This window comes from Malaclemys terrapin, chromosome 23 (assembly GCF_027887155.1).
Source record: "Malaclemys terrapin pileata isolate rMalTer1 chromosome 23, rMalTer1.hap1, whole genome shotgun sequence".
Classification (NCBI taxonomy): domain Eukaryota; kingdom Metazoa; phylum Chordata; order Testudines; family Emydidae; genus Malaclemys; species Malaclemys terrapin.
In genome coordinates, this window is record NC_071527.1 from 16,792,254 (window position 1) to 16,803,207 (window position 10,954).

General features: G+C 56.7%; 1 protein-coding gene across 1 annotated transcript; it reads right to left on the reverse strand.

Moving 5' to 3' along the window:
• Nucleotides 1–912: 912 nt before the first annotated feature.
• Nucleotides 913–9,345, reverse strand: CALR (calreticulin). Its single transcript, XM_054012524.1, has 9 exons — nucleotides 9,180–9,345; nucleotides 6,224–6,325; nucleotides 5,458–5,661; nucleotides 5,034–5,128; nucleotides 4,724–4,933; nucleotides 4,381–4,494; nucleotides 3,598–3,741; nucleotides 3,063–3,155; nucleotides 913–2,244 (listed from the first exon to the last, which is right to left on the reverse strand). The coding sequence occupies exons 1-9, from the start codon at nucleotides 9,265–9,267 to the stop codon at nucleotides 2,044–2,046; spliced, it is 1,251 nt and encodes a 416-aa protein (XP_053868499.1). The 5' UTR covers nucleotides 9,268–9,345; the 3' UTR covers nucleotides 913–2,043.
• Nucleotides 9,346–10,954: the final 1,609 nt, after the last annotated feature.

Genomic DNA, 10,954 nt, shown 5'->3' on the forward strand with positions numbered 1-10,954 from the left:
TCCGGCCCCGGCCAGGGAGCGGGCCCGGCACGTGACGGGGGCAAGCGCGGGCCTGCATCACGTGACGGGGGGGACGGGGGCGATCACGTGACGGGGGGGGACACAAAATGGCCGCCCCGCCGGGCTAACATGGCTGAGCGCTTGGCCCGGGAGTCTCGCCCGTGACTCCCCCGCCCGCCCCGCCCCATGCAGCGCCGGGGCTAGGCCAGCGGGGGACGAGGGGGGACCGGCTGCCCTAGGGCCAGGCCCCAGGGTGGGGGCTTTTTCTTATCTAGGCTCCTATCCCCCCCCCCCCCACACCCACCCCCCCACACACACCCGCTGGCTGGTCACCCTGCCTGGGCCCTACCTGTCAACTCTTGAAGTTTCTCAGCAGCAGTGGCCCCCCCAGCCACCCCTGCGACTCCGCGGGCTAAGCCGCACTGATCCTCCACGTATACAGCAGGACTGGGGGGGGGGGGGGGGGGGGGGGGGGGAGGGGCTGGCTCCTTCCTTAGGCAGCACTTGGCTCCGGGGCATCCTAGTGCCCGTCTCCCACCCGACTGGGCCCCTTGGGCCCCCAAAAGCCATCAAGCTCCTGCCCGCAAAGCAGTTTTGTGAGCTGGTGCACACGGCACGGTCACACCGCCACTGACTTTAGTCCTTCCAGCCCTAGAGGGCAGATGGGCCAACCCAGAGTGCGGCTGTGTCTTCCCCCTTGAAATGTGGATGGTGTATCTCTGGGGGGGCCTGCACCCAAGACCATTGCTCTCTTTTTACAATTGCTAGACCGCTGCTAGATAGCTAAAAAGCCTTGCTGGAGTATATTACGTGATTGGTTTAGCTCCTACTCTGGTTCCCCCCAGCAGAAGTGACTGCACACCACTCAGATCCCACACAGAGAAGAGACCCTATGGAAACCAGGCCAGAGGCTAGACATGAAATTTAATTTAATAGAAATTTTCTTCAATCATTCATACATTCAAGTGTGAACATGAGAAGTCTCTGAACCCCTACCACTGCCCTTCACTCCCACCCACAATACAGTTCAGAGCAGTTAGAAGCTTGGACTCCATATCCTGCTCCCTTACCCTCTACCAACCCCCATTCCATCCACCAGGCTCCCCCCACCCCCGCATTCTGTGACCTCCCTCACCAGGACAACATTCTTGTCATTCTAGCCCGTGCCCCATTTCCCCTCCACAGTAGCTCTAAGCAGTTTCCAAGGGGATTCCTGAGGTGTCAGGCATGTTACAGAAGATCAAGGAACTATAGATGTTTGCTTTAGAGTCCAAAGAAAGGGGAGGAAATTGCTTAGTTACACATCCCACTTAGTCTGAGCTGTTAAAAGCACTTGCTGTTCAACTGGGGATCTAGTTTGGACAGCCGCTTCAGTTGTCAAACAACGCAGCAGCAACATAGTGGGACATGGATCCATCCACTCATTTTAAGCAGGAGCTCCCCCCACAGCTGGACAGTTCCCTGGGAGAACAGACTGCTGAAAATGAGGCATAATACTGCAGTCTAGTAGATTCCAACCCCTTGGTTCACCAAAGCTGTGCTAGGATGGAGGAAAAGCCAACCCTACCATCCCACCCACTCAGGTCACTGACATGGGAGCAGGGGTTGGAATCTGCTTTGTGTGAGAAGGGATGGGGCAGGGCAGGCGACTGGGGAAGGAGGGCAAGTGGTTTGCTGCTTCCTACATATCCCTTTGCAGAGCATCTGGAGGACAGGAGCCAGGAGAAGCCAGCCACCATTAAGAGTAGTTGCTGCCGCTGTTCCTGTCTGAGCCAAGGGTTACGTTTCTACAGTTAACCTTAGCATACATTCATACACTGCAGGGCCCAGACCTGGACTCACATGACTGGATCCTTGATGATATTGGGGGCATGTGAAATAAAAAACAAACCACAAACAAAACACCAATAAAAAAAGTTCAAGTCTCATAGAGACATTACTGTATCCCCTCCCCCTCTCCTTATTTGGGTTTAACCAAGCGAGCCCCATGGTGTGGGCCAAAGGTGAGGCTCAGTGGAGGAGCGGTGCTGTGGGAACAGCCTTTTACAGCTCGTCCTTCAGCGGTCCCTCCGTTTCCTCCTCTTCCTCCTTCTCCGGCTCATCATCGTCATCGTCCTCCTCTTCCTCATTATCGTCCCCTTCGGGCTCCTCATCCCCTTCCTCCTCTTTCCGCTTCTTGTCCTCCTCCTCCTGTTTCTTCCTCTGCTCCTCGTCCTGCTGCTCCTTCATTTTCTTCTCAGCATCCTGGAGATTGACGATGACATGAGTTAGCCGAAAGGGAGTGGGAAGATGGCACAAGCGGTTTGGGCGCTAGCCTGGGCCCCAGGTTCTAATTCCCTGCCCTACCAGACTCCCTGGGTAACCTTTGGCAAGCCCGTGCCTCAGTTTCCCCATCAGCACGAGGGGGGAGGATACTGCCATTGGGCTAGGTTGGGCCAGGAGCTCAGATAAGTACCTGGAGGAAGGAGAGAGGCTGCAAGGAATGGATTAGGCCAGGAGGCTGGACTCTACTCAATGCTCTGAACAGCTTCAGAGCACCTTAAACCTTCATGCCTTGGCAAGATGATTTGCCTCACTCAGATAGGGAAACTCAGGCCAGGAGCGGTTGGGATGTGCCCAGCACTTCAGTGGAAGAGGCCAGGAGTCCTGCTTCAGCCATAGACCCATCCTGACAGCCCCTTTCCACTCAGAGGGGATGGGCGGCCATTAGATTAGAGGGTTTAGGTTTCAGAACATTTGTTGGACTGTCCGGCCTCTCCCCCTCCACAGCAGATTGTTTGAGGTGTTTCTCTGCCCCATTAGAAGGGAACAGCCCCATCACCCTCCCAGCCCAAGAGATGCAGCAAAGCCCCTGGCCTCAGCTTGCCTTTCCCTGCACTAGGATTCCCAGTGGAGCCCCTTGAACAGCTGCGGGTCCTTCCTCCGGCTCAGGGGGGGACTCAGGCATGGGCTCTGGCTCAGAGCGGTGGTGCCCCCCATGCTGACCCAAGGGGAGGAGGACTTGTCCTGGCAGGGGAAATCTCTTCTGGAGGCGCAGGAGCGCTCCCCGGGGCAGTCATTACCTTGGTGGCTCCCCAGGTCTCATTGCCAAACTCCTCTGCGAACTTCTCGTCGTCCGTGATCAGGAAGTTGTCGAAGATGGTGCCAGATTTCACCTGGAAGGACAGCGAGCCAGTGAGTGCGCAGCAGGGAGCAGCCGGTCGCCCTTCGCCCATGTCCCCCCAAGCGAAAGGGAGGGGGCTGTCGGCCAGCAAGACAAGGGTTAAGAGAACTTAATGCTGCTCAGCCGATTGGGCAAGAGATAAGCATCTGTTTTGGCTTGGGAAGCCCATTCAGACATACAGGAGCCAGGAGTCCCTGAGGGAGAGTTACGGTATCTGCCAACAGGGGGCAGCACTGCCAGCAGCACAGCCAGGCACAAGCCCCCCTGTCTCAGACTGGATACCCCAGCACTTTAATGCAGCTGGGGCTCCGGGGGCTCGGTCTGAAGCAGACCCCAGTTAAAGGCGAGTTCCCACCCCAGCGCAAGGTGGCATGGTCTATGTAATAGAGAGCTTGGTGAGTCCTGCTCCCAGCCAGCCCTCAGGAGGAGCGCACCTGCCACAGATCCAAGCCGATGACGCCGAAGCTGTCATAGGAGTACAGGCTGGAGTCGGGGGTGTAGTCCGGGTTGTCGATCTCAGGGTGCACCCACTTCCCTTTGTAGTCAGGGTTGTCGATCTGGCGGGGTTTCCACTCCCCCTGGGGAGCAGGAGAACAGCAGGTGAGAAACCAGCGAGTGGGGAGAGGGATTGCAGCTGGTCTTACAGGGAGAGAAAGATCAGGGAATGGGCCTGGCCTGGGGACACCAGCTCTGCCAGAAGCTATTGCAGCTGTAGGAGTGGGACAGGCTGCCTCTCTCGGTGCACATGGCACCCTGAGGATCACAGGCCCAGACTTTATTAAGGGGAGTTGGAACACAAGGTCCCAGAGTCCCTCCTTACCCAGGACTAGCTCAGCGTGAAGAGGATTAGACTGGTGCAGTGTTGCCACAATAGTTTGGAGTTACCAGAGTCTTGATCTCCCCCCTCCAGGGCATAAGCCCATCCCCTTGCAGAGGGCTGGAGGTGGCACCAAGAAGGGAATGCTCCTTGGCACTGCACAGAGGTGTTATGGGGGTTCATGCCTTTCTCTAGGGCAGGAAACCTTAACGGGTGCATTTGTCACTCCAAGGCAGTAACTGGTGAGTGTCAGGCCTCATCCCCTGGGTACACAGATACTCAGCACTGACTGCAGCAGGGCTGCAGCTCCTCAACCAACAGAAGGCCACGACGTTCATGCAAGTTTACAATCAGGCACTCTAGACCCCCGCTGCAGACCCAGCCCATGGGCCAGCCTTACCTTGTACTCTGGGTTCTGGATCACCGGAGGCTCCCACTCCCCATCCATCTCCTCATCCCAGTCTTCTGGCTTCTTGGCATCAGGGTCGGGAATGTGCTCCGGCTTATCCCAATCCTGAGGGGCAGAGGAAGAGAACCAGGCAGATGTCAGGAATTGATTCTCCACCAACTCCTCGCTCTGATGGATATCCTGCCCTCCATTACCCCGTCCACACCAGCCAGCCACACATACAGCGAGAGCTGCAGCTGCTATCCCCCACCACCTGGCCACAGGGGCGGGGGGAAATGATTAGCATTATGGTGCCAGTCTCTGCCCATCCTGAATTCTGCAGCCCCCAACTCACCTCTGGCTTAGTGTCCTCGGGGTCGTCTATCTTGGCCCTATCGTCCCAGTCCTCTGGTTTCTTGGCCTCAGGGTCCTTGATCTTCTTGGGAGGCAGGAAGTCCCAGTCTTCCTCCAGGCTGCCCGACTCCACCTTGTTGTTGTCGATCTTCACCTCGTAGGTGTTGTCAGGCCGCACAATGAGGGTGTAAAGGTGGGTGAACTCGTCGTCCTGGACAAGGGAAGGAGCCGGGGATTAGATGAAGGCTCTGATCTCAGGGCCAAAGAGATCTCACTCCAGGCCCATGTCACGGGGCAGCCAGGAGACTCACCTTGCAGCGGATGTCTTTGTTGATCAGGACGTTCTTCCCTTTGTAGTTGAAGATCACGTGCACTTTTTTGGTCCCTGGGCCACAGATGTCAGGGCCTGGATTGGAAACAAGCTACAGTTCAGAGGAGCAAACCCAGCCTGCATCAGGAGGGGCTGAAAGTCACCTTGTTCCAGCGTGGAGAGCTGGCAAATTCAGCCCCCAGGAGGACCAGCAACTAGCTCACCACAAGCACATCCCCACACTGGGGCGTACACTGGCCTTGTTGACAGGCTCAGCTGAGAGAACATGGGCTGAATGGGGCTTAGACTGGACTCTTCCCCCTGCTGCTTCCCTCCAGACACTGTGCAAGCCCCACCCTGCTGCACATGAGACCCTACCACAGTCTGGGCCCATGGCTAGCAGAGCCCACCCCGCAGGCACTCACCAAACATGATGTTGTACTCCGAGTCCCCGTGCATGTCCTCCTGGCTCAGGCCCGAGGGGAAGAGCTTGATGTAACCACCACCGCAGTCGATGTTCTGCTCGTGTTTCACCGTGAACTGCACCACCAAGGTCTTGTCCTTGTTGCTGAAGGAGTCAAAGCGGGCAGACAGGGCGTAGAAACGGGCGTCCTGGCTCGTCTGGAGGCCTGGCAAGGGGAGGGGAAAAAAAAACACACAGTCAAGAGCCAGCAGGAAGGGGGAGCGTGATCCCTCAGTAGCTAGCCTCACAGCTCAGCACATCCGGGCAACAGGCCTGTTTGCTCTCAGCTCCCCAGCAGGGGAGATTGTAGGCAGGCACCATGCTGGTCATCTTACAGCTAATGCTTCAGGGCACGAGGTGGCAACCAGCAAGGGATTATCCCCCCAGCCATGTACACAGGTGCATTATGGGGGTTTTGCCAGCTTCACCAGCCGTGCGCTGTAATCTGGACCCTGGTAGTGTCATGGACCTGTCAGACAGTTAAGAGGCAGCCCTGTCCCAAAGCGCACACAATCCAGGCGACTAACCCATTACAGCCAGAATGGGATGGGAAGGAATTACTGGGCTGAGCTGACACTAGGGTATTTATAGAAGTGCTGGGTGATTTATAGGCAAGTAGTAATTCAACCATCTTGCCCACTGGCTCCTCTGGCAAAGAGCAAAGGCCCCGATCTCCCTAGTGCATCCTGGGGGACACAACACAATGCAGCAGGAACACGATTTCCCACCTTTATCCTTCTCCGCATCCCCGTAGAACTTGCCCGCCGTCAGTTTGAACTTCCCATAGTCCGACTTGTGCTTCGACTCCACCCAGCGGCTTGTCCAGGCATCTGTGGGGAAAAGACACAGGCATGAAGTTTTAACAGCCGCTCCGCTATCACCACACACTCAGGAGAGGGCACGTGGGCTACAGACCCAGCCCACCCTTGGTCACTGAGTGAGGAAGGCCCCACCTCGCTAGGACATCACAGGCCAGAGAAGAGCTCTCGAAGCCCATCACTGGCTAGTGTTCCAGTCACCTGTGGAGCCAGGGGCAAGGGCCTCATTTTCAGCAGGTGGAAAGGAAGCGGCTTGCCCCCCCCCCCCCCCCCCAAGAGTTCTGACTCCCAGTGCCTCTGTTCCAGCCAGCCACTAGACCACACTCCCCCACCCCATATGCAATGATGGGCCTGCTTCATCCAGCAGGCAGAGTGAAAGTTGACCATGTAAGTGTGTGGCAGAGGATTAAGTGTGGAACAGGATCTTGCATTTCTCTTCCCCCATGAGCCCCAGCGCTTCATGAAGAGGACAGGCAACACACAAGGACTGTCACCTGCTGCTGAAATGCAGCCTCCTCTGGGGTGGAATATGGCAGCTGTTTAACAGTTAATCCTACATTGGCAGCTTATAATGCTTGTTAGTGCTTTGATCAGCATGCCCCGACATCCATCTAGAGTGGCTGGCCAGCCACTTCTCATCCCTTAGCTGCATCATGGACCAGAAGCAGAGGCCTTGTCTCAAGGGGCCAATCACAGCCTTTAGAGCCGTAGGTTCACCTAAGCTCTTCAGGCAGGAGTCACCAGCTTCCCAGACAAGTTACAACACCTGCTTCCGAACTCATTGGCTCGGTCACAGCTGCACGCCCCGGATGCACACTGTATCTATACCGTTTCTCACCCGGGCACAGCGGGACGGAGCTGAGGCCAGGAAGCGCTCTGCTCGGAGATCTACCCAGCCATCCGCTAGGGCAGATTTTTGCTTTCAGACCTGCACATGGTGCCCAACCCCTGTAGGGCTGTACAGTCGGCATGTGCTTAGATACGCCCCAAAATGTTTGACCCCTAGTCCTTATAGAACAGACACTCATCCCACAGGGCCCAATAATTAATTATCGATTCCCCACTGCCCGTTCAGTCTAGACTACACAGGGAGGCAATTATGAAACTAAAAAGGCCTCCAGCCACACACACACACACACACACCCCAAGGCCCTGCCTCCTTTCTAGAGAAGGAAACTCCCCTCTATAAGCCCTTAAATTCAGAAGACCAGCTGCTGCCTATAGGAGGCAAATATGCCCTCTCCAGGTTGAGTTTATTCAAGCAGCATGGTAAGATACCAGGCCTCTGGTTTCAGGCTGTGTTGTAACAGGCTGTATATTCAGAGGCTCTTACAGTTTCAGCTACTAAACTGCTACCAGGTGAGTTTTTAAATCTGAACTGCTATGTACTGATTTGGGGAGGGGGAGGCAGATTTCCCTCACCCCCCCCCAAATATTTTCAAAGCCTCTTTTGAAAAGGCTTTAAACTGACATCCTAATGCTTTCTTGAGCCCATGGCAAATGAAACTCTCTGTAATGAGACAGATGAAGGTTAGCTCAGTACTCGCAACCCACAATCCCAAATCCTGCAGAGCCCTGACCAGCCAAAGCAGGATTTTAGGGTGTAAGATTTAAATGTTTTGTGGGTGAAATAGAATTCCTGCCTCCCAACAGGATTCTCTGCCCCACTGTGAGTGTGGCCTGCCTCCTCACAGAGAGAGGTGGGCTCATTCCATATGGGGGGTGGGAATGAGCCCACCTCTATATGGCCTCAATTGATGCTATTATGATTACCACTGCACCATTAATCTTCCCTAGATACCACCCCCTATGTTCACACCCCAACTCTGTAACCCCTGAGATCTGAACCCTATTTAATCCTCCCTGCCAACCCCCAGCCCCACCCATGAGCCTGACAGCACAGTGAGCACTACAGAAAAGCCTTATGTCCTTCACTCCAATGCCCCCCCACCCCCCAAGCAGATCTACACTGACCCCTCCCCTCTCAGAGCCACACTCACTCTGGGGAACCCCCCATCACAGCTGTTCTTCAGAGCCTGCCCTTCACTGTACCCACCCCCCCAGCCCAGAGACTAGTCAACCCTGACTAACCCTTCCACCTGCAGGGCTAGCCTGACCCCATGGAGACCCCCCCCATTACCTCCCCTTCATTCCCACCCCCCCATCTCCTGCAGGGCTAGCCTGACCCCATGGAGACCCCCCCCATCACCTGCCCTTCATTCCCACCCCCCATCTCCTGCAGGGCTAGCCTGACCCCATGGGACCCCATCACCTCCCCCCCATCTCCTGCAGGGGGAGCCTGACCCCATGGGAACCCCATCACCTCCCCTTCATTCCCACCCCCCATCTCCTGCAGGGCTAGCCTGACCCCATGGGACCCCATCACCTCCCCTTCATTCCCACCCCCCATCTCCTGCAGGGGGAGCCTGACCCCATGGGAACCCCATCACCTCCCCTTCATTCCCACCCCCCCATCTCCTGCAGGGCTAGCCTGACCCCATGGGACCCCATCACCTCCCCTTCATTCCCACCCCCCCATCTCCTGCAGGGGGAGCCTGACCCCATGGGACCCCCCCCCCATCTCCTGCAGGGGGAGCCTGACCCCATGGGACCCCCAGCACCTGCCCTTCATTCCCACCCCCCATCTCCTGCAGGGGGAGCCTGACCCCATGGGACCCCCATCACCTCCCCTTCATTCCCACCCCCCATCTCCTGCAGGGGGAGCCTGACCCCATGGGACCCCCCCCCATCTCCTGCAGGGGGAGCCTGACCCCATGGGACCCCCCCCCCCATCTCCTGCAGGGGGAGCCTGACCCCATGGAGACCTGCCCCCAGGGGACCCCCAGCACCGCCCCGCCCCCCTCACCTCCGTCCCCGAACTCCTCCCTGAAGTACTGGGCGGGCCCCGCCGCCACCAGGCCCAGCAGGCCGCACAGCGCCAGGATCGGGCTCATGGCGGTTGGTCTCGCGCTAGTCCCCGGGAGGTGCCGGCCTGACCTGACCCAGCGGCGCCCCAGACACTGACTGCGGGCGCGGAGCCGACGGCGGCCGCACTTATACCCGGCCCGGCCCGGCGCCCGCCCCCGCCGCCGCCCCATTGGCCCGAGCCCTAGCGACGCGCGGCCCCATTGGCCGGCAGCTTGCCCGACGAGTGAGGCTGCGCCCCCGAACGTTGGCGTCCCAGATGGCCGCTTCCGATTGGTTGCAGAGCTCGGCCAATCAGGAGCGACCACGCGTTCGGGGGGAGACGCCCCCCTCCCCTCGCTGGCTGTGTCACCGCCGCCTGGCAGGTCACGTGAGCTTTCGGCCTCTCTTAAAGGGCCAGCTCATAGTTATTGTGCTGAGGCTCGTTTCCCCTCCTCTCCACCCCCCTGGCTCAGGGCGGGGGGCAATCCCACCCCATAACCACCACCAGGGGGGGGGAGGTGATAAAATAACCCAAGTGGGGGAAGGAGGGGACCTGGTGACATCGCCACGGCGATGCCACGCGTTGTGACACAATAGGGCGCCGTGACATAATGTTACGCGATGATGCAAGCAGATGCTGACTGTAGCAGGATGGGGCCCCAGGCTGGGATCCTGGCTCTGTGCCTCGCTTTGGGCACGGCCCGGGGTCCAGTGGGCAGCACAGGGGGGCTGGGAGCCAGGACTCCTGGGTTCTTTACTCAGCTCTGCTACTGACTTTTCCTGAGGCTTTGGTCACCTCCCTTAGGCCCCACTTCCCTCTCTGTGAAGATACCAGCCTACCATTATGGAACGCTCTGAGTCCTCGGCTGAAAGGCAGGGGTTTGTGAGGATTAGTCTTTATCCTCTGCAAATTGGAACCCGCTGCTGTTCCTTTGGTGTTGTGCCGCTGCCTCCCAGCGCTAACAATAAACCAATTGTTAAAGCATAATGTGCTCACACAGGGACTAGGCAGGGAGCCATGGAAACACCAGGCATTGCGATTGCTACTCTGGTACCAACTCAGAAATCAGGGTTCTTGCTGTCCTGCGCAAACTGCATCTCTGATCTTTTAATTCCGACTCCCTAAACGCCTCCAGCAGTTTCATCTAGTGTTAATTTTTTTCTTCACCTCCAAGTGCTGTGCGCTCTTAGCTGTCATGCTCTCCTCCAGCAGTGGCTGCATTGCAGTGGAGGGTGGCTCACGGGATAGCTGTACCTCTCACTGAATTTGCTAATGTTTGTAAAGTGCTTATAGATTCTCAGAAGGGGCAACGGTCTTATAGTGGAGATCTCACACTGCCAGTGCAAAAACACCCTTGGACTTTCTAAATATTACAGGTGACAATTTCCCAACTTCGAAAGTGTTCCAACCAACCCAGGGGAATTCTATATTAGACCTAATCCTGACAAAGAGAAACTGATCACAGAACTAAAAATTAATAGCAGCTTAGGCATAAGTCATCAGGGCTTGATCACATTTATAATGTGCAAGCAGAATAAAATCCAAACCAGTTGACACACACACACACACACACACACACACACACACACACACACACACACACGTCAGTTTCACAAAGCTGAAAAATCATGAGCGAAATCAGTTGAGAAAAAGAATTTAATCAGAAAATTTCGAGTGATACTTGGAAATTGTTTAACATCATTTAACAAGATGCCCCAAAATTGAGGAAAAAG

Bases quoted from the DNA above. Each gene is read 5' to 3' on its own strand.
- CALR (XM_054012524.1), bottom strand. From the start codon at position 9,267: ATGAGCCCGATCCTGGCGCTGTGCGGCCTGCTGGGCCTGGTGGCGGCG. The intron at 6,326-9,179 runs GTGAGGGGGGCG...TTTTCCCCACAG, and splicing joins GGAGGAGTTCGGGGACGGAG to ATGCCTGGACAAGCCGCTGG. The intron at 3,742-4,380 runs GTAAGGCTGGCC...CCTGCTCCCCAG, and splicing joins TCCAGAACCCAGAGTACAAG to GGGGAGTGGAAACCCCGCCA.